Source organism: Zootoca vivipara, chromosome 2 (assembly GCF_965207765.1).
Source record: "Zootoca vivipara chromosome 2, rZooViv2.hap1.1, whole genome shotgun sequence".
NCBI classification, from domain to species: Eukaryota; Metazoa; Chordata; class Lepidosauria; order Squamata; family Lacertidae; genus Zootoca; species Zootoca vivipara.
The window spans coordinates 57,495,832-57,519,223 of NC_142584.1; the positions used below are offsets into that span (position 1 = coordinate 57,495,832).

The following is a 23,392-nucleotide window of genomic DNA, read 5'->3' on the forward strand; positions in this document are numbered from 1 at the left end:
TCTCTCTCAGAGCAGTGGCTCTTGACTGTGGTGATTTCAGTTCTCGGAAGGAAAAGCTCAGAGCATCAGTTTGCTTCAGAAGACCGTGAACTAAAGGGGCTTTGCCTCTGGTTGTAGTTAAAAGGCTCAAAATGCAGTACCTCTGATTCCTTTCCAAGCAAAATGTATGTCGGCTGATTTTGTCAATATTTAATATGAAAAGGGAAAGAAGGCTGGTCAAAGCAAGGGAGAGGAAGTGTTGTGTGGATTTTCCAAAAGGTAAGAAGTTGGGGCATTCATAAGACTTTATTTTTTCTCTTTTGCTTGCCTTGTGGACCCTGGCCAGGATCCAATCTCCTGTGCATCAGCGCTGCTGCTGGGAAGGCGAGGTGAAAAAGTCCCGATACACAAGTGGGGCTTTATGTTCAGCACCATTTTGGATCCTTGTACAGTAATTGATCCCAGTCTTATATAGATGTGTAGTTTGAAGTATCTTCCCTCCACCCTCCGATGTCTAGAATTTAAGATTTCATATTATTTCATTTGAAATCTTACATTGGTCATTTTGGGGAGGTGATATCTGATCCTAAATAATTATGAGTTCAACTTTAGAAAGCAACTGTGCATGAGAATGAAAATGAATTGATTGCCCAAATTTTATGTTCATGTGATGTAATAACTATATTTTAACAGCTGCTTGAATTAAAGCTAGGTGGCAAATAACTTTTTGTCTTCTATCAAAATAAAAAACATTGTCCATGTGAATCTTAATGGAATCATTCATTAATGCTATATTTATGAGGAATACTCTGTGTATTCAACATGCAGAATACTTCACAGTAGACACTGAAGTCATAGCTGCCAAGTTTTCCCTTTTCTCGCGAGGAAGCATATTCAGCATAAGGGAAAATCCCTTTAAAAAAGGGATAACTTGGCAGCTATGACTGAAGTATGTAATCATCCTTGGTGTGAACATAGAATAGTTATGTTGGTTTCTATCATCAGTTTTCATAAAACTAAAATGAAAATGATAATACTGGTTGCATAATGCATTGTGTGAAGAGAGACAATGTTCCTCACCTTTGATTAGAGGTTGCAAAAGAGCTTTTCTCCTCCCTACATTGCTTGGATCAGGTATCTTCAACCTTTTCAGACCCAGGACCCACTTCTAACCCAAACATGCATCCGGGGACCTGTTTCTTAATCTTTTATTATATAGTAAAAGTGGTAGTGATTCTGTTGCAACCATTCTTGGATCAGGCTGCAGTCCAGTAGGTACTGACCCACCAGTTAAAGACCCTTTGCACATCCCTGATACAGTTTTGCGCCTTAGTTTTCAGCACACAGGTAGTCAGAAAATTCTGCTGCTTCTGGTTTTTCACTCTCAGTGCCTTCTTCTACTGAGTTCTGTGGTTCCGGGACTGCATACTCAGGAAACTGCTTATTCCCGAGGAATCTTGGTAAAGTTCCATTCTAGCATTACTTTGAAGTAAATAAATAGCTCCTGGCTACACTCCTACAATGTGGGTTAGGCACATATAAGGTGGAATACTCCACCTCTCTCCATCACTCTCTCTCTCACACACACACACTGTCTCTCACTAACACATTTTTATTTTTCAGAGTTCCTATTATTTATTAAAAAGTAATAAAAACTATATATATGCAAGGTAAAAAAATATAAGAAAGGCAGAAGCTAGAAATAGAGCATGTAAAATATTTTTTTAAAAAATTAAAGTAACAACAACCAACATGATGAAAGCAGCATTGTAGAGAAATTTTAATTACATGACTTCTGGCATAATTAATAAAAGCAATTCAAAGGCCCATACCTGACTAAATGGAATTTACTCCATGAAAGCTTATGTGACCATGAAAAAACATTACAGATAAGAATGACGGTCTGTTTAATTTGTGTTTCCTCTTAAATTTATACAGCTTGCAGTTTCCTCATCTTGGCTTTACCTTGTAACAGCAGGATACTTATTGACAGAGGCAAAGACTCATTGATCCTGGCTTACATTTCAGTGTCACTTCATTAATGGACCACGGTGAGTCATATTTTGGCAATTCAGAGGGAATGCCTGCGTATCAAGGCTCTGGAGATTCTGAAAAGTTTTGCTTTAACAGTGAAAGATGGGCAAATGAGAATTTATTGGGCTGCATTCCTCTTTAGGTTTGGTAGCACAACCTAGCATAGTCAAGAAACGTGCTGAAGCCTAAATCCAAAACAATGAGCCAACACACTGAGCTGAGTTTTTTGCCTGAATATACGTGGGGCTTCTGGAGGGAAAAGAGAAATCTCTAGACCACACTTTTTCCAGATATTTTCCTGGCCTAGCCAGGTGTTATCTGCCTACATATTGCACTTGCAGGCCTCTAACATCCTCTCTACTTAGATGCTGACCCCTTTGTCCATCCATTCTCACTTCTGAAGCTCAACTTTAAAAGCGATAATTTGATAGGTGTCTTTATGTGTCTATACTAACTACCTGGAGAAATGCTCTCTCTGAGGCACCTCTCATCCCTCATATGGTAAGGCCAGCTGTAATTGCTAAAGTATTGTTGTATCAATATGGCTTGATATTGAATTATGGTTTTAATGCTTTTAATGAATTTTATGGTTTAAATGTGCATGTTGTAAACCACCCTGAGATCTTAATTGACAAAGGGCAGTTAGTAGGTAAATAATGCCAGTGAACTCACCAGCTACATTAAGCATCGCATCATTCATCTACAGGACCTTTTTAGGATTTGGCACTTAGAGGTGCAAGACAGCATATGAATATGAAACCCCTTTGCAAAATGTCAGGGTGACATGCACTGTAAGAGACAGGATTATTTCTTCTGGATTTAAAGAACAAGAGTTAGAATTTTGCACTCTAAATGATGTGAATAGAAAAACAATTATATGGGTTAAACAAATAAGCATCAAAGATCTTCATTTGTGTATTTTATTCCAATTGGTGTGTGTGTGCGCGCATGTGTAGAATACGGATATTGCTGTTAGGCACTAAGACAACAGGGAGGCAGCAGTATGGCACTGAGTTGCAATCCTAAACATACATACTAGAAAGTAGGTCACATTGATTCTTAACGCACTTAGTTCTAGTAAACATGCTTAGAATTGGGCTGTTGAGATCTGATTCAGCCGTTCCAGCACATATGCAGGGATGATTATCCCTCAATGTCAGGAACACTCTCACACACCTGTTGCTTGCACAAAGCTGTCAACAACAGTAAAGTAAATCCGGTGTGTCAGCTCACATGGAGCTCAGTGTATAAACTGGAACTAAACACCACTTTATCTAGGGCAACTGATAGGATGTAGGTTCAGTCTTCAAGTCTATGGGTTTAAAGACAGCAGTGCCATTTTTCAAAATCCAGGTTTGCAGTTTGGGAGAAGAAAAAGAAATTATGCCCCCAGTAGGTTAATTTCAACAGTGTGTAATTGCGTGCGTGCCCACTCCTAACACATGTATGTTCAAAATTCACCCAGGATCATATATCACCAGGAAATGGTTCTCAAAGGGTTTGTTTTCTTGAAGTATTCCTGCTGCTGAGACGCTTCAAAAATGCAATTAAATGAAGCAAAGGACGTTGAAAAAGTGTGTGTGTGTGTGTGTGGTGGGGACTTTCAATCTAAATTATGTTTGTGATTTCAGGAGTGTTTCATGAAGGATAAAACAAAAACATTCAAGGGCCTGGCATGGATCCGTCTGTTGCAAACAGCAGTAAGTTGCAGTTTTCACACTTTGAATCCTGCTTGCCGTCTGTTCCTGCAATCTTCTTCCTCATCACAGCTTACGCTGTAGTCATGCTGGTGGGGCTCCTTGGCAACCTTTGCCTAATTATTATCATCAGGAAACAGAAAGAAAGCCAGAATGTCACCAACATTTTGATCGCCAACCTCTCCCTATCCGACATTTTCGTTTGTGTCATGTGCATCCCTTTCACTGTTGCGTACACTTTGATGGATTACTGGGTGTTTGGAGAAGCCATGTGTAAAATATTTAATTTTGTACAAAGTATGTCTGTCACTGCCTCTACATTCTCACTTGTGTTAATTGCTGTCGAGAGGTATCAGTTAATAGTAAACCCACGAGGTTGGAAGCCTAGTATTTCACATGCATTTTGGGGAATTATCTTCATTTGGGCCTTTTCTATAATACTGTCGACTCCTTTTTTTTTATTCCACCAAGTCACCGATGACCCCTTTAGAAACCTTTCTTCCCACAGTGATATTTATATGAACAAAGTTGTCTGCGTTGAAGTATGGCCATCCCTTGAGGAGAGGCGTAGCTTTACCACAACAATGTTAGTTTTCCAGTATTTCTTACCACTAGGGTTTATTTTCGTCTGTTACATGAAGATATTTATGTGCCTTCAGAAGAGGCAGAGTAAAGTGGATAAGATAAGGGAGAATGAGGTCAGGCTAAATGAGAGTAAAAGGATTAATATTATGTTGATTTCAATTGTTGCAACCTTTGGGGCATGTTGGTTACCGCTGTACATATTTAACGTTGTGTTTGACTGGAACCACGAGGCCCTGAGCAACTGCCACCATAATGTGGTCTTTACTTTGTGTCATTTGGTAGCCATGATTTCGACGTGTGTCAATCCAATCTTCTATGGATTCCTCAACAAGAATTTTCAGAAAGATTTGGCTAGTCTGCTTCACAATTTCAAATGCTGTGAATCTCAAGGGTTGTTTGAGAACATCGCCCTTTCAACTCTGAACACTGATGTGTCAAGGGGATCCTTTAAGCTGAACAACATGCCTTCAAATATCTGAAACGGGCAACCTTTGAATCATTTACATGTCTTTGTCATGAATTACTGTATTGCCAAGTTACTCATATGGAAGTGTGGCCTTCTGGCTCTTGTCAGCAAAGTCCTGTTCTCAAAGTGAAATCAAGAGCCTACCTGAATATTAATGTATCATTCAAGTGAATAAAACAAATTGGATTAATAATATTTATTAACAACCCCATATTTATTAAAGACCTTTTACAGGAGCTTCCAATGTTGCAGTGCTAGAAAACTGGAAGTGTGGGAAGGAGAATCTGGAAAAGGAGATACCACTTGGATTGGACGATGATGCAATATCCTGTGTGGGCTGTATCACCTGTATTTTCCTCATGGTTCTCCTGGTCTGCCTGAATCAGTACTTCTGACAAAGGCCCCTTGACTACCTGAACATAATACCAATAATTAGTCTCTTAAGCAACTGACTCTTATTCTGCTCACATAACTACTATGTTGAATACAACCCATCATCTTGTCCTCTGATATGTCATTAATATGTCATTCTGACAGGTGCTGGATTGTATCAAACGCAATAACTGCATGCAGGACAACTTCTGTGAGTGCAATGGAACAAGCTCTCCACCCCCCCCCCCAACACACTCCCTTTCCCAAATCTGCTATGGATTTCCCCCCAATGCTCTGAGTCCCATCAGTGGAAGCCCGGCACAAGGATCTATAGCAGCGATAGCTTAGTCAGTTTGAGCCCCACCTTGGGCAAAGGATTCCTACATTGCAGGGGGGTTGGACTAGATGCCCCTTGTGGTCCCATCCAACTCTACAATTCTATTATTCTATGCTTGTCCCCACTCTCCCTCATCACATGATGGATTAAAACCCCTGGATACTGCTTGCGTATGGTAGAAATTCCCTGCCAACCTAGCAGTTCAAAAGCACGTCAAAGTGCAAGTAGATAAATAGGTACTGCTCCGGCGGGAAGGTAAACGTGTTTCCGTGTGCTGCTCTGGTTTCACCAGAAGCGGCTTAGTCATGCTGGTCACATGACCAGGAAAAACTGTCTGCGGACAAACGTCGGCTCCCTCGGCCAGTAAAGCGAGATGAGCACCGCAACCCCAAAGTCATTTGTGACTGGACTTGACTGTCAGGGGTCCTTTACCTTTATGGTAGAAATGTTTGAACACACATCCTCAATCTTGAAATTCAATGAATATGTGTTCTGACCACTTCCACCACACTTTGCAATGTATGTCTGCCTCTAGTCTGACCACTATTGTTGAAAACAATGTGAGGAATGATCAGGGTTCTTTTCTTTCCAATTAAGGTAATTCTGTTCTTTCATTCATAGACATAGTTGCTGTATTTTTACTATGCTGCTTCCTGTGTCCTGAATAGCAGCCTGACATGCAAAATTAAAGAAGCTAAAGATAAAGAGATGGGGGTGGGTGATTTTACGTCCTAAATGTCTGCATGTCAAGCTAGTATTCAGGATACAGGGAAAGGATGACGACTTGAAATTCTACTGACAGAACTGTTGCCCTATTTATATAACTCAATAGCATATCATTGATTTCTGTGGCATTTGCTTTTGAATAAGTATACCTAGGATTGCAGACTGGGAGAATTTATGTTATATTTCATCCTATAATAAAATACAGGGGACCCAGGTGGCGCTGTGGGTTAAACCACAGAGTCTAGGGCTTGCTGCTCAGAAGGTCGGTGGTTCGAATCCCTGCAACGGGGTGAGCTCCTGTTGCTCGGTCCCAGCTCCTGCCCACCTAGCAGTTCGAAAGCACATCAAAGTGCAAGTAGATAAATAGGGACTGCTCCGGCGGGAAGGTAAACGGCGTTTCCATGCACTGCTCTGGTTCGCCAGAAGCAGCTTTGTCATGCTGGCCACATGACCCGGAAGCTGTCTGCGGACAAACGCCGGCTCCCTCGGCCTATAGAGCGAGATGAGCGCCGCAACCCTAGAGTCAGACATGACTGGACCTGATGGTCAGGGGCCCCTTTACCTTTTTATAATAAAATACAGGAACTTGTAAAAGAAGTTCATTTTCCTGCAACAATTCATCGTTTTTAATGTAAAAAGCCTACCTGTGCTGCCCTCGGACAGGGTGTAAAACGGCATCAATATTTTTCATCTGCAGCTGAATTGCTGTATCTTTGAATGACCACATTATTTTCTAAAAAGGAATACCTGCTTTTCTGTATTTGTTTGAAAACATGAATGTGACAGAAATGTTTCCAAAACAGCCATTAGTTTAAGACAGATAGATTGGAGCCAGCCACAAGAAGCTATCCTAACTGTTTACAAGGCAAAGACAGGTTTGAACTGCTTAAAAGATCATGAATCCAATGGAACTCTGAAGAGAGAAATCCAGTTAAAGTGAACCCATATAGAACATTTCAGACAAATACAGAGTGAAAAAAGAATCTAATAACATGAACACTTCATACCTGAGTGCAAACTATATTTCTATGAGAAGCAGCTGCCTCATCTAACCTCTATGTGACTTCAGACTGGTGTTATTGACAAATAATGGTACAGTAATAGTATCTGTGGTAATGTACATTTGACTGGAACTGTTTAGGTGTCATTTCTATTCATGATTCTAACAACATGTTTCAACTGTGGGCAACTGTTGGTCTTTACATCTATTTTTTTGTATACCAAATGTTGTACAACTTTATATTAGTCTCGTGGTTTTCGAGTGCTAAATTTTGTAAGCCATTGTAAGCCATATAAATATTCACTCTGAAATATATCAAATATATCAAAATAAAGATTGCCTTGCTAAGGATTCATAAATGCCAGGACTATGACCAGGCTCCAAATAAGTAACTGTATTACTTTTTAGGACTCCAAGTGAGCTTCACACCGCAATCCTAAGCATGTTTACTCAAATCAGCTGATGGAATGAAAGCTGTCTATCTCACCTGGGAGGTTCAACATAAAATGAGGGAAAGGTACAGGAGGAAGCAAGACTGGCTGGCATTCAACCTTAAATATATTTACAGTGGTACCTCTGGTTACGAACTTAATTCATTCCGGTGGTCCGTTCTTAACCTGAAACCGTTCTTAACCTGAGGCACCACTTTAGCTAATGGGGCCTCCCGCTGCCGCCACGCTGCCAGCACACGACTTCTGTTCTCATCCTGAGGTAAAGTTATTAACCCGAAGTACTACTTTGGGGTTAGCAGAGTCTGTAACCTGAAGTGTTTGTAACCCGAGGTGTTTGTAACCCGAGGTACCACTATACCTGCAAATCAGTTGACAAGTTAGTGTGCTTAAGGTCACAACCCAAAGACCAAAGTGTGTACTGTATAGTTATAATTATAGCTGTCCATTATTTAACATTTACTAAATGCCAACAGAGGGATAGAGCAGGGTTGGGGAAACTGTGGCCCTCCATAGACTACATCTTGCATCAGCCCCACTCAATATGGCCAGTGGTCAAGGATGATGAGGGTTGTCTTCCAACACTTTCAAGATGGCAGCAGGTTCCCTATCCTTGTGCTAGAAATGTGGAAACAGAGCTGATTGTCTCTTTAAGACCCACCCACACTCCCATTTCTCCTGTGATTTCAAGTCACAGGTCTAAGAGGATTGGTTTTTTGGTCCCACTGAAAACCTGCTGTTTACTGCTGAATTGAAAAAAAAAAAACATTAATCCACAGAAAACACAGAGGTGGGATTTTAAAAATCCCTTTCAGACCTGTAACTTGAAATCACAGGACAAAGTGTGGATGGGCCCCTAGTTTCAGGCCTCTTTTAATTTGGGAGGTTGTAGAGCCTGGAAGTGAAAAGATGGAGTATATCCATTGTAGCACCTTTGGATATATTAGAAAGATTTTTAATATCTATCTCCTGCAAGTTTTGCTTGCTTTTGTTCAGTACAACTTTAATGGATAGAAACAAAATAAAAAACTTTTAAAAACTTTTTTTTCTTCCAGTATCACCTCAGAGACCAACTAAGTTTGTCATTGTTTATCCATAAGTTTAATGGATAGGATTGCTTATGACTATCAGTGGTCGTTAGTTATGTAATGAGCACATATGATAGCATTCCTAGCGTATATTTTCAGTGTGTTAGTTTGTTGCTGTATTATTGACAGAAGGTAAAAGCAGAGTGGAAAAAAATGTCTGCCTATTGCGCTAATGCATTATACGCTCCTGCTCTGGGAAGCTCATTGTTAAGCATTTCAAATGGCATTAAGTCTAAATAAATTTCCAAGTTTCAAATCCTGCCTCTCCAGCTGACTGTGAGTTTTACTCCTGACTTGCAGAAACTCAGAAGTTTCGCTTGTGGGCACAGAGTATCTTGCTCCATCGCCATCACACATTCTAAATGAGACTCGCACTGTTTTCAGGTGGGATTCGATCACACATTAGCAAATTCAGATCACACAGTTGAAGCTGTTATGGTGCTGTTGCATAACAAATCCACTTCTCTGCAAAACGGGACTGTCTTCATCTTAAGAAATGTATGGGGAAATGCATTGGAAAATGTGGGGTAACGTTTGCCTCTTGCAATGTCATTTAACCTCCCTATGAACAAATCCAGATGGGTGCTCAATAACCAGGTCCTCTGGAAACAATGTGAGTTAAACTGAGAGTGCCTTCTCTTAACAACCAAGCCTGTACCACTTCCACATTCTCTTTCTCAATGCCTTCTGCTATTATTCATCCATTTATTCATTTCATTGCTTGATTGTTAAACACCTCGAGGTTTACAAGAAGATAAAACAATAAAATCAATAAGAATTTACAATCCTACTTTGAAACATACAGAAGTTAAAACTCCAAAACAGATTACAATTATTCCAACTTTCTAAGCCTCTGGGTAGGTTTGTCTAAACAATAATGTTTTTAGCAGGCTCTAAAAACATTTAGGCATTAACACTTTGAAATGCAGCGAGGTTGTCCCCCACCCCGGCTGCCTTTTGAGTTGTTTTTCCACATTGCTCTGTACACCAGAGAGGGGGCAGAAATATCTTCAAGCATTAAGGCTGCAATCCTAAACACTAACTAGAGAGTAAGACCCATTGAACTCAGTTAAACTAGCTTCATTCTGAGCATACAAACATATGTTCATTCTGTTAGGCAGCAATCGTATCAGCAGTTACCTGTATGCAGGTCCAGCTGAACTTGGAAGGACACTCGCAGTACTTCCAAGCAGGATTAGAAATGTAGGAAGTGGGAGTCTGAGGGCCAAATTAGACATGGCATTACATGTATGCACTTAACATGCCCACTTTTTCTCTTCTATACAACAGTGATTGGGATTGCGACCACAGCACATGAAGAGGAGAGGTTAACTTTTCCTCTCACCTTCCCAGTTCCATTTAAATTCCCCCCAAACTGCTATGAGTTGCAGGAGGGAAACTTCCACTGGCATTTCTTGGGTCAGATAATTTCTATGGTACCTTGAATTTAAATAATGGACCTTTTAGGAATTAACCACAGGATGTCATGTAGCTCTTATCTGGTAAAACAGGCACTGGCTAAACAGTGGGAATAACACTTCCCAGTAAGCAAGGTTTAAAACACGGGTAGGCAACCTAAGGCCCTTGGGCCGGATGCGGCCCAATTGCCTTCTCAATCCAGCCTGCAGACGGTCCAGAAATCGGCGTGTTTTTACATGAGTAGAATGTGTGCTTTTATTTGAAATGCATCTCTGGGTTATTTATGGGGCATAGGAATTCGTTCATATTTTTTTCAAAATATAGTCCAGCCCACCACATAGTCTGAGGGACGGAGGAGCGGCCCACGGCTGAAAAAGGTTGCTGACCCCTGGTTTAAAAAATGGTCACAACAATATTGTGGTGATCTTACTTTGGTGGTTGAGACACACTGTTTCTGGAAACTTTGGAATAATTAGTTGTGCGGATGTTTTGTATTTTTAAAAAATGTATTTTTTTAATTGTTCTCTTGCTTGTTGCTGTGGCTTCCTTTGGAAGGAATGGCAGGATAATATAATAATAATAACAACAACAATAATGGAGGAGGAATTAAACATGCTGTTTTTCTGATAATTCTGTCAGTGCAAGCATTTCAGTTTGCTAGACTCAACAATCCCCTTCTCCTTCCCCCACGCACTGTTCTGAGAGTTCTCCCACACACACGTAAGCCAATTTTGGGGAGCATGGAGGGCAGACAGGGGCGAGGGGAAAAGCCCTGTTCGGCATGCAGAAATCTTTGTTCAAGGTTTCCACTGATGAGACTTATTGGGTGAATCCCACTCCATAACAATAACACCCTACTCAGACCTCACACTCACATGTAAGTACAACACATGAGTGGAGGCAGTGAGGATAAGTACAGTATTCTACATCTGGGGCTACTTATCTCCCCTGCCATCAATAATTGAAGGGAAGCAGTGCAGACAGAGCCTCTTGTATTTGTGGAGACACTCCGATATCACCAGGATGTAGAATGGTGTTTTTCTGGGGTTCTGCTTTGGGTCCCCACTCATGTGTTCTACATACTTGTAGGTATAATGCCAGATTAACGCTGGTACCTCATCCATGTGCCGAAACCACTCAGTTCTAACCAGCCAGCAAGCCCTGCAGGTAGGATTTCTGGGAATGCTAGGCATCCTTCCTCAATTTTAAGCATACTACCAAACTACCTAAATTTGGCACCCAGGACTGCATGACTACATTTCCCAACATTTTCAGAAGGTACCTGTGTCAGCTTTTTGCCAAAAACACTGCAAAGAATCTTGTGCCACCTTAAATACTAGCGCACAGATTTTGTAACAGATACACATACGCCCAAGAGGTTCAGTAGTTTAGACCAGGGGTTCCCAACAAAATTTTCTCGAGGACCCCTCATCAAGCCGCTATTGTGACAAGGACCCCCATTAATTCCTAATCCTAAAATTAAAAAGTGAGAGCCAAATTAAGAGTCTTTTTATATTTTATATTTATACGTTTTTTACAGTTCTTCATCTGTAGGCCTTTGTCGTTTTAACGAACCACTTTTTAACCAATGGTCCATTTTTAACTACGCGAACTGTAGCTTCCGCGAAAAACAACGCTTTGTTTACAAACACTACTGTTTTGCAAAGAGGCAGCGCGCGCCAGGGAGGAGGGAGGGGAATGGAGAAGACAGGGTACCTGCGCAGTAGCGCACAAATGAAGCTGACGCGCGCAAAGCATCTTGGGGAGGTGAGCGTTAGTAGAATGCGCGCGCTGCCTCTTTGCAAAACAGTAGTGTTTGTAAAGCGCCACCTAACGGCATACAGCAGAACTGCTGCCTCTATCTAATTCTAGTTTTGCGCTAGACTCTGCTCATGCAGGAAGTGGCCAAAACAAAAAATCTGTTATCATACGAAATATATTTAATATATTTTTTATTCTAATAGCATTTTGCGGACCCCTCTGGCATAGCTCGCGGACCCCTGGGGGTCCCCGGACCACCTGTTGGGAACCACTGGTTTAGACCACAGAGCTACCCATGTCCCTTTATGTGTTCTAAGTACTGGTACTCAAGGGATACTTTTAAAAGGGATTTAAACTTTGTTTTACCGCAGAAATGAGAGTGAGAAATTAAGGGTCAACAAAGCAGTCTTTGTGCTTTTATAACCTTAAAATCAGATAATTATTTTTTCCAATTGAGCATTCATTTAGCCTCCTGAACCAGTATTGTGCTTTTTAGACAGCAGCAGTTAATTTGATTTTTGGATTGTGGTGACATATAAGGCATTCACACTGCAGCTGCTAATTCAATTTCTTGAAAGGTAGAGGCACACACACAACAGCTCCGTATTCTTGAAAATTTAATTTGATGCTCCAAAATATATTTTAATAAGATTTGACACAATAGTTTGTCCTTGGGTTATCAGACATTCAGAATATCACACAGTTGAGTGACCTCAGTTTCCTGTTCCTGTACCATTCCAAACTTAGGCTGACACAACTTCTGCCTACTCTTTTTTCCTCTCAGTAGGATTTACAGCTACAAATCCAATTTTTCCTCAGAAGTCTGCTCAACATGGCTGACTTTCACTGTGGTGTGTAAGTCATTGCATAGTATATTGACAGCACCGTCTATGAGAGCTGGTTTCTCCTTATCTTTTGGTTCAGTTCCCTCAGGGAATCCAGCTGTGAACATAACTGAATCCAGAATGACTCAAAAATAAGGACAAAAAATATTAAATGAGGGATTATGGATTATGCAACTGATGTATAAACCAGCCATTTATGTAATTAGGGATGGTGGGGGAAGCAAGAAGGAAGTGATTTAATGTATTGAATACGGGGGGGGGGGAGGGGGGATGATAGTCTGTAGTAGCAAAAGTGACAATGGGACTACTTGAGACACCATAACAACTAACATTTGTTCTGACAAACATTTGTATGTCTCCTTCTCAGACTTTATTAAATTTATCTAGTCAGAAGAATATCTTAATGCAGCTTAATGGCTTTGCCATTAATGGTCCATGGGGTCACGAAGAGTCGGAGATGACTAAACGACTAAACAACAACAAATGGCTTTGCACATACAAACTGAAGCGTACTTAAACTGAGGTATGACTGTAGTGCCACTTACCCAGTGTGATTTTCTGTACTTTTTATTTAAATAGGAGACAGGACGTTATGTTGCAAAGTGACTCATCATGTGTTATACAGGGTGAGAGTGGTCTGCTCTCCCCTCAGGCTGCAAGAACTCAGTGCATTATTCTTTTGAACCTGGCCTGAGTATCTAGAGATCCTCATATACTGAACATAATGTATATACATATTCGGTCCCATAAACCTTACACAATTTTGTATTTCAAATACTATAATGATAATTCAATTAGGCTGTGAAATATGAGCTGATATCCTGAACAAATCACAGAAGCATAGAGTTGTAGAGTTGGAAGGGACCCGAGGGTCATCAACCCCCTACAATGCAGGAATCTCAGCTAAAGCACCCATGACAGATGGCCATGCAACTTCTGCTTAAAACCTTCAATGAAGAAGAGTCCACACCCTCCTGAGGGAGTCTGTTCGACTGTTGAACTGCTTGAAAATCCCAGATATCCTGCAAGTGCTTAACTTAATTTAGAGCACTACACACCAAAGGATTCCAGAAGACTACCATTGCACATATTTATGGTGGGAGAATCTGCGGCAAATGAAGTCCTGTGATAACGTTGAGCCTTAATGGAGTGGTGCCTGCAGGTAACATTATACCTACCTAGTAAGATGCAAAGCAAATTAAACAGAAGTATCATTTGTTTGATTATTCTAAGTATTATAACAATAAAGAGTTGTTATTTTTATATTGGCCTTCAGTTATATTTCCAAGACGATTTTACAAAAAGAACAATGACAACTCAAATGGAAATACTAGGTGTAGAAAAGGCAAAATTCACAAACTAATAAAGGCAGCACAAGTGTGAAAGTCATATGCTGACCATACAAATGTTTGGCCTTTGAGGCTCCAACATTGGTGCAAAAACAAAGTGTTTTCAATCAGTATAAAAAATGAGTGTGTATGAATTATACATTTTAATGTACCATACAGTGAAAGAACAGAGCCCTTATGTAAACAGCTGTGACTGGTCAATGGAATGCTTTCCCTTGGTATTTCATAATAAAGGCTGTTCTGAATCAAATATTATTTTCCCTTGGGAACCCAGGAACTCACATTATTATTTTTGAAGAAAAGGCTGCTTTAAAAAAGAAGAAGAAGAAAAGAAGAACTGCAGCAGTAGACAGATTGCTTCTTAATAAGGCTTGATCATTTGAGCCCCTGGAGCAGCTTCTTTCATTACAGCTCCTAGCTTCCCTGTTCCACTCCTACCATTCCAAAAAGAAAAAGAAAAGAAAAGCCAAACTCTCAGCTATTTCTTTTCTCCCAGGAGGTTAAGTAGGACACATTGTGGCTGTGCAGGCAGAGTGGGAGGGCAGCAAAGCCTTTGATGTTACCTGTAAAAATGCAGACTGCTTAAATCCCACTCACATCAATGGGATGTGAAGAACCACAGACCTAGCAACAAGTCCCATTGTCATATAAGGTCTCCATTTGCTTCACTCTGCCCCCATTTTGCGTGCCGAGGCACCAAGAAGACCCCCCCAATAACTCACACAGACACCATAATTTTTGTTAAAGTTTTTGGCATTAAAATTTGGCCACAACTTTTTTATTAAAATACAATCAATTAAATGTGAGTGGTTGCTTAGTCATTGGTTCACAGCCATCTGTCTCCCGCCTGGGACAGATCTGACTCCCTCTAGCCTAGTAGGGGAGTCAGTAAGTAAGCACCCCCTGAGAGAGGACGGGGCAGGGGGCACAAGCCCTTCTTTGTCCTCTCCCCAGATGCTCCCCGAGGCTCATGCGTGGTCCTGACCCCTAGCGGGGATAAACAGACAAACATGTGGAGCCCGGGATTCCTTTAACGGAATACTTCTATATGGCAGCAGCAATCACATGAGGGTCAGGCCCAGCCAAAATCCGTACCCCTCGTCCAATTATTTGAACCAATGACTAACCGCAACCTTACAAGTTGTGACTAGTTGCAGTATGGTAAGCAAAAACCACCCGACACCAGCCAATCAGTCAAGTGGAAAAATTCCTACCAGGCCCCTGAATACAGGCGACCACCTAGACAGGCACTGCAAGGTCAAGCAAAGGGGCCTAAATAAAGCGGAGGGTGGGCGGGAGATTCGAAGCGAGCAGCAAAGAGATGGCACAAACTGCTCCTTCAGCTTAAACCAAGCAAGGGCTGTCAATCAACAAATTGCAACAACAAAAAATCCCCAGCAACAATTAAACCACCAATCAAAGCCCAATATCAGACCCACCCCCAAGGCCCTGGTTCTTCTTGTTAGCCCTGCCGCAACCCATGTTCTCTCCTATGGAGAGAACCTGCTTTATCACAAATGAACAGAAACCTGTAAACAAATAATGAAATACAAAACGATATTCAGCTTATCTTATACACAATGTTCTGAAGGCTACAGAAGATGAAGAAGCACTCTGAGGTGATATGGTGTGTGGTGGAGTGAAGGGAAGGGTGGAGTTTGAGGGGAAGTATCCCAGATACAAACTGCTTGTGGTGGGTGGCAGTGTGGTTGGGGCACTGCCCACCCCTTATCCTATCCTATCCTATCCTATCCTATCCTATCCTATCCTATCCTATCCTATCCTACAGAGGTGCTGTTGAAAGGATAAAGTGAGATAATTACTTCATATACCTCCTTAGCATCTTTAGGAGGGGCAGGATGCAAACAGGACTGGCATGCCCACTGCTGAGCCCCATAGCCTCCCAATCTCCTTGTGGCACTTCCTGTTCACCTGGCCCCTCTGCAATGATAAGCATCAGGAGACTGAACAGCCAACACCAGTTCCTCTGGAAGGTTCTGCAGATTGTGTCCAGAAACAGAGGGCAAGTGGATGGGCAACTGTGGGAAGAAGGAGGTAGGCCCACGAAGGCCACCTTGTGTGAGCCCCTCCCCTTCAAAAACCAGGAAGTGCCCAAATCTGAACGTGCTGTCATAGGAATGGAGGAACAGTTAGAAAAGAAATGCAGCCAAGTCTATGCAAAATGCTACACAGAAACCCCAGTCTGCCCTGCTACATATTTGGAATTAGTGTGGTGTGTTTTCAGACCAGAGATTTGATCTGCTGAGCAGATATGAACATCAGCACCTCTCCACTGAGTAAATTCAGTCCATAGACCTGCAAAGCTTTGGTGCTTCTGTTTTTAATCTTCTTATTACTTTTCCTCCACCCCTCTCTCCTATAAAAGAGGTTATTAATGAAACCTTAGAAAGCACTGCTAATAACAAGGCCAGTGGAAGTGATGATATTCCAGCTGAACTATTTAAAATTTTAAAAGATGATGCTGTTAAGGTGCTACACCCAATATGCCAGCAAGTTTGGAAAACTCAGCAATGGCCAGAGGATTGGAGATCAGTCTACATCCCAATTCCAAAGAAGGGCAGTGCCAAAGAATGCTCCAACTACCGCACAATTGCCCTCATTTCACACGCTAGCAAGGTTATGCTTAAAATTGTACAAGGCAGGCTTAGGCAGTATGTGGACCGAGAACTCCCAGAAGTGCAAGCTGGATTTCGAAGGGGCAGAGGAACCAGAGACCAAATAGCAAACATGCGCTGGATTATGGAGAAAGGTAAAATCTCTCACTGCCTCCATTTCTTCCCCTTCTATTTGCCAGGAGGTGATGGGACCAGTGGCCATGATCTATAGTCTTAGCCAAATAAAAATTGACCTCATAATTACTCTGATGTGTTTCAGCTGTAAGGGCCAGCTATAGTACCTTCCACATTTGCTGGAAATCCAGTTATCTCAGTGGGAATTACTTCAGAGAGTAAACATGTATGGGACTGTGCTGCATTTCTCACAGCAGAACACACTTTCTAGTCTGCACAGTTTTTTGCGGTCCATCATGTTAACTACATTGCTTCCATGTGAACAGCAGGCCATATAACCAATTGACTTGCCTTGGTCAAGGCAGCTAGACAGTGTGGACTTTGATACAACCATTGATTGCAACGTGGGTGTAGGGGCTATTTGGCATTCAGATGATATTTGCTTAATTATTCACGTTAGAAAGTCATTCTTAATACCAGATGGTTGATAGATGCAGGCAATTAAAACGCCAGGTAGCAGAGATATGCTGGAAACTTTCCTCTTTAAACAGAAGAAACAGCATGCCTACTCACTTTTTCAGATCTCTCATGCAATCTCCAATCTGAATGTCTATTTTCTCAAAAGCTGGTTGGCTTTGTTCAGAGGCATTTTATGGAGTAACCAGGGAATCCACTGATTTAGTGTCCGTGACAAAGAATGTCATTTGCAAAGTAACTCTTTCCCATTACAGTTTTTGCATGTTCCACAATTCCATAGGCTCATATCTTATCTACTGTTTAGCAACAGGGTTGTTTTGTTCCTTTTTAGTAGCAATAAATAACAAATAACCCAGAGATGCATTTTAAATAAAAGGACACATTCTACTTATAAAAACACACTGATTCCCGGACCATCCGTGGGCCAGATTTAGATGGCAGTTGGGCCGGATCTGGGCCCCTGGCCTTAGTTTGCCTACCCATGCACTAGAACAGGCATGTCAAACCTGCGGACCTCCAGATGTTTTGGACTACAATTCCCATCTTCCCCACCCACTGGTCCTGCTAGCTAGGGATCATGGGAGTTGTAGGCCAAAACATCTGGAGGGCCGCAGGTTTGACATGCCTGCACTAGAAGCTTCTTGCAAGACAGACATTTGCTGTTATACTGGTTTTCCGGGGGGGGGGGATGCAACAGCTCTTTGATTAGAATGAGACAATTGTATAAGATGCTGTTTCCCTGTAGTGTAGTTGAACTAACTGAAAAGTAAAAGGCCTCATAATCAAACTTTTCACTTCCACCTGAATAAAATATAGCCCCAAATTATATGGAATTTGGGCAGCACCATGTTAGGATAGGGTCACTGTCAGATTTGTAGAAAGCAGCCAAACCCTTCTTTTACCTACTTACCCCTATCCTCTGCAAAACCTGACTTTTTAATCTGTTTTCTCCCAGAGGAGCTCTGTGACAAAAAAGAGCAGCTTTCAAAGGCCATTTGGGAGAGGGAACATTGGTGGGGCAGGGTCCAGCTCCGCCAGTTTCATACTTGGATGAACATTGTTGTTCAACCAAGGCTATGACAGTGTCTTGCATCATGCTCCTTCTCTTATTATTCTGATCACTAGTTAAATTGGGTTATGCACTTTGCCTTTGGAACGTGAAAGTTATTTAAAGGGCCATCTGTCAGTGTATTTTCAGGCCAGCTGTCCTTGCAGAACTCATACCTACATATGGACCATTACATACAGAGGAAGTAAAACAGACTGCACATGTTTCAAACAGATTCAACCCAAATATACCTATTCATCTCAAGAATCAGTCTCTGGTAAGCAAACAAAGAACAAACAAAAAACAGTTTCACAAGGTTACCACAGTTCTACCAGCTGTGAATAGTGCTAACATGATAGATCCCAACGCTGTTGCCAAGAAATTCAAAGGTTTTTAAGAGCCTTTTTGAAGCAATATGGTGATGATTGAACAAGTAAATGCATGACTATTCATGTGGTACTTAAAAAATAATAATAAAGCTAGACATCCCACCTGAAGCAGAGGTAAGAAGGGCAAGACGTACAGTGAGCCAACAACACAAGCCAATGCCTCCTTGTTTCCTACTGCCTTGTTCTTTCACACTGAGCTACCAATCTGGTCACAACGTGGTCATTCCCCTCACAAAAACTGAAATACAAGTGTGTACCCCAGTGAAGCCCAGTGATGATAACCTGCGGCCCTCCAGGTGTTGTCAGACATCAACTCCCACCAACCCCAGCTTACAAGCCCAACAGTCAGAAATGCCGGGAGTTTCAGCCCAGCAGCATCTGGAAACCCACAGCTTAGCTACTGCTGCAGTAGCCAAAGCTATGTGCAAACCTCCAAACCATTGGTCCATGGAGGACTGCTCTGAGAGAGACACTGCTGGCTGTTAATGACAGCCCATGTGATTCTGTGTGAGGTGGGCTCCTTGATGCTAAATTGGCATGTCCATCATTGTTAGGTATCATTTAGTGCTAATATGGAAGCTTTGCCATGTATTGAAAGCTTATTTCAGTGGCATTCTGGTCAAACTACCTACACTCGACTGTGTATGCTGTTGGTGTCTATATAGCACTTTTCCTAACTAAGCAAGTATGTGTCATCTACATCAGGAATAGCCAAAGTGGTGTCCTCCAGATGTTGTGGACAGCAACTCACATCAGCTCCAGCTAGCATGACCAATTATCAGGAATAATGAGAGTTAACAGCATCTGGGGGGCACCGCTGACATACATTGGACAGGATTCACGTAATGAGTCCCATCAGTGGAGGTCCTGCACAATGATATAGAGCTGGCATGGCTCTGTCGGTACAGCATGAGATTCTTAATCTCAGAGTCATCAGCAAAGATTCCTGCATTGCAGAAGATTGGATTAGATGACTCTCATGGTTCCTTCCAACCCTACAATTCTATGATTTTATTACTTCTGCTTCTCCAAAAGGACTCCAAACACACACACACAAACACACACACACAGGTGTGCCCCATGTCCCCTGAAATTGGCTCAGAGGGTTCAGGAGAACCCCCAGAACAGTGCACAGGGAGAGGAAATCATTCTGCTTGGCAAGCTGAAATGCATGTGTTGATGGAACAGGCAGAAGAACGCAATGTTGAATTCCTCCCATTATCTCCGTAATGTAAAGAGGCTGGTATTATTATCTTTTATTAGAAATAGGAACTAAGGTCATAAATAGATGATAACTTAATAAAATGATAAGCACTGTTTTCTGTTGATAAAGAAAAGCAAATGGCATCTTTGGAGGCAAATAGTAACTTAGGTAGGACCTCTGGCAGAAAAATGTCACAGAGGGGCGCATCAAACCCACCCTCCCAGCATGCAGAAAAGGGGAGGAGCCCAGTAAGATTTGAGCTAGATATATCAACTCATGCTGCCAATCAATAAATGCAATAAACAGTGAAGAAACTGATTGTGATTAGTTAAGTGTGTGTGTGTATGTGGGCACTTAGCGTATTTTTCCGTGTACAAGACGATAATTTTTCAATAGAAATAATAGGCAAAAATTGTGGGTCGTCTTATACACAGATACCGGTAGCAGAGGAGGGACGGGCGATTGGTGACAGCAGCCAGTAGGAGATTGTCAGCGGCGACTGGGTGTGTGATTGGTTGCTGTGGCAAGGCCTGCTGACGATTGGCTGTGGCTGTAGCAATTCGGTGGGCTATTTACGGCAGCAGCTAGGCATGCGTGCAATCAGCTGTGGTTGTGTTGAGTGTGAAGGTGGGCTTTTTGTGTCAAGCGTTCTAATGATAGTTGGCTGTGGCAATGTGTGCAATGTGTTTATTGTTGCGGTCCAAAAAAAAAGAGGTTGTCTTATACATGGATGCGTGTTACACACAGTAAAATACGGTAATTCTTTGTTGTGTGTCTAAGATCTGAACTGGAATCCAACCAAAACTTTTCCCCTTTAGGTCAAAAAATGAGCTCTGCAAATCTTGCCATGATGAGTACACATACCTATTTCTATTTGAGGAGATCAAAGTTCCACGTCCTTGCATTTGAGTGCCAGACTCGCTCATTCTGTAGCTTCTACATTGTGAGAACGCGGAGATATTAAGCAGAAGTTGTCGTGTTTCAAACCCACCCAGCTCTTAACAATAACAAGCTGCTTCTCAAACTGGAGCACTAGTAATCTGGTGGTATGTTCCGTTTGGGAAAGTTGATAAAGTGAATTCTAAATGCTCAATTAGGGGATTATTTACAGTTTTCCATCTTTGCAAGCATTTCAGTTAACGTCCTTTAATGAACCTTGGCTCTGCATCTTGTTAGCACCCCCTCTTAAGCATTTATTCGCTTGGCAATGAGAATGGAAAATACCAGCAGCAGTCTTAGGATGAAAAATGTCCAACATTTTGCTGCTGCAGTGTGTGTGGAGGTGTAGTGCTGAATGTACACAACTTGTAGGCTCATGCTACAGGGATCCTCCATAAAAAAACCACCCAGTTAACATTTCAAAGAAGCAATTAACCGTGTTGAGAGATAAATTTCAGCCTTATGTCAACACAATTCTCTTCCTCATTACTAATATCCATGATCTCTTTATCTAATGAGATTTGAAAAGCTAAAACAATCAATGTCCTCAATACTTTTTTCTAGCAGGTCAGCTAGTTCTTAACTGGATCCAAACACATCCTTTTCCCTCTTCCCTCCATCCCAAAAATGTATTAGCATACTGCCCAAGATGTCCTGTTTAAAGCACCAGCCACCCATTAGTAAGATGTGAGAGGAAGTCTTATGCATACAACCATGGTCTTTTTCTGTACTTGTGACATCCTTGATAATGCCAGCTTCTATGGTCTGGATCCAGAGGAACATCTTTAGACAGTTCTAAACTGTATATATAATATTGAAATAAATAAAGTCAAGTTTGGGTTATTGTAACCTCAACACCTACTGTAGGGTAAGATACGAGTTAACAAAGGGAAATGTTCCCAACAGTATAACAAACAAAATCACAGGAACCTCCAAAACAATGAAAAGGTGATAAAAAGTGCCTTATATGTGGCTTCCCATTTCCAGGAATGAAGTTCTCCCTCGACACTGCAGAGAGAGACAGACAGAGATAAGCAAAGAATGATGGGGGAAACTCATTCTTTGAATTCCTCTCTGGGTGGGCTCTCACCTGCAGAGTGCCCTGCGGTCTGGCACACGCTTCCCTATGGAATGCAAGGGCAGGCAAAGGCACTGGGTGCATGGAGCATTCTGACTGCCGCCACACACACACACACACACACACACACACACACACACACACAATCCATTCCTGGAAACAGAGGATATCCTGCTAATTGGGCTTTAACTGGAGTAAAGCATAAGTGTGTGCTAGTGTTGAAGAGAAGACAAATAGTGGAACATCTCGGCTACAAGGATTTAAAGGTTGGAATTGAGATAAGGTTTCATTCAGTGCCAGAGATGGCGAGGGGAGGGGAATCTATGGTTGTTTTTTCAAAGTTTTCCTTCTACATTTGGCAACACTCCTCGGAATGCAAGGTTAAAATGTAGGCTAATATAAAAAGTGAGGGTGGAAGAAACTGGATTAATAACATGGAATTTAACATCAAACTGGAACTGCATGTGTGAGAGGAATAGAATGGAGAGAGAGAGAAAGGCAGACTGGCTACCTCACTTGAAACTATAAATTACTTAATATATTAACATGAATTGAAACCATCAGATTGTAGCTGTTGTTTAAGGGATTACTATCTTGAAGGGAATGTAGTTGAAATTATTAAGATTTTGGAACGCAGAAAATAAAATAACAAAGAAAGATTCAAACCCATCGAATCTAGCACATGAGGAGGCCACTTTAATTGTATAATTCGGTATATAAATAATTGGTTTTAATCATTGTATTAATTGGATAAAGTTGGCATTGTTATAATGAGGCTTTTGTTGGAATGATATTGAAAAATAAATAAAAATATTTATTTTTTAAAAGTGCTTTATATGTAGACAAAACAGGACAAGATTGCATGCACACACACACACACACACACACACAGAGAGAGAGAGAGAGAGAGAGAGAGAGAGAGAGAGAGAGAGAGAGAGTAGCTACTGTTGTGTAAAATAAAAAGGTGTGATCACTCAAGTCACAGATTCCACACACCCAGGGAAGAGGCCATTTATCTGACTGGGAGGAAAATGTGTCCTCTGTGCCAGACAGAGGTTCCAACGGCCATTAGGCCAGCATCTCTTCCAGCCTGAAGGAGCTGCATTACCATCTTCAGCCACCAGCTCAGAGGCCACGGCAGACCACGCTACTAGAGCCCACAGCTCCTAAAACAGGCTGATTAGCTTTAAGAGCAGAGGCTCAACTCCTTAATGGCAGAGCTTGCTTCAAAGGAAGCTGTTTAAGGACCAGTCTGCAGTTGCAGGCTGTTGGAGCAACCAACATTCAAGGCTGTTTTGTTTGTGTGGCAGGTCAAGTGCCACTGAGAGCTATCCAAGGTGCTGCCAAATTTGCTTGTTTGCCTTTTGGGCTTTGCCTGACCTTGCTTACTGCACTTATCC

At 41.7% G+C, this 23,392-nt stretch overlaps 1 protein-coding gene across 1 annotated transcript; it reads left to right on the forward strand.

Moving 5' to 3' along the window:
• Window positions 1-4,953, forward strand: LOC118080380 (neuropeptide Y receptor type 6). The gene is made up of 3 exons (XM_035105515.3): window positions 1-258; window positions 1,918-2,030; window positions 3,645-4,953. Exon 3 carries the CDS (start codon window positions 3,689-3,691, stop codon window positions 4,772-4,774), a length of 1,086 nt encoding a protein of 361 aa, XP_034961406.1. The 5' UTR covers window positions 1-258; window positions 1,918-2,030; window positions 3,645-3,688; the 3' UTR covers window positions 4,775-4,953.
• Window positions 4,954-23,392: the final 18,439 nt, after the last annotated feature.

What these genes read in the sequence shown, in the direction of transcription:
- LOC118080380 (XM_035105515.3), top strand. Translation starts at nt 3,689, where the DNA reads ATGGATCCGTCTGTTGCAAACAGCAGTAAGTTGCAGTTTTCACACTTT.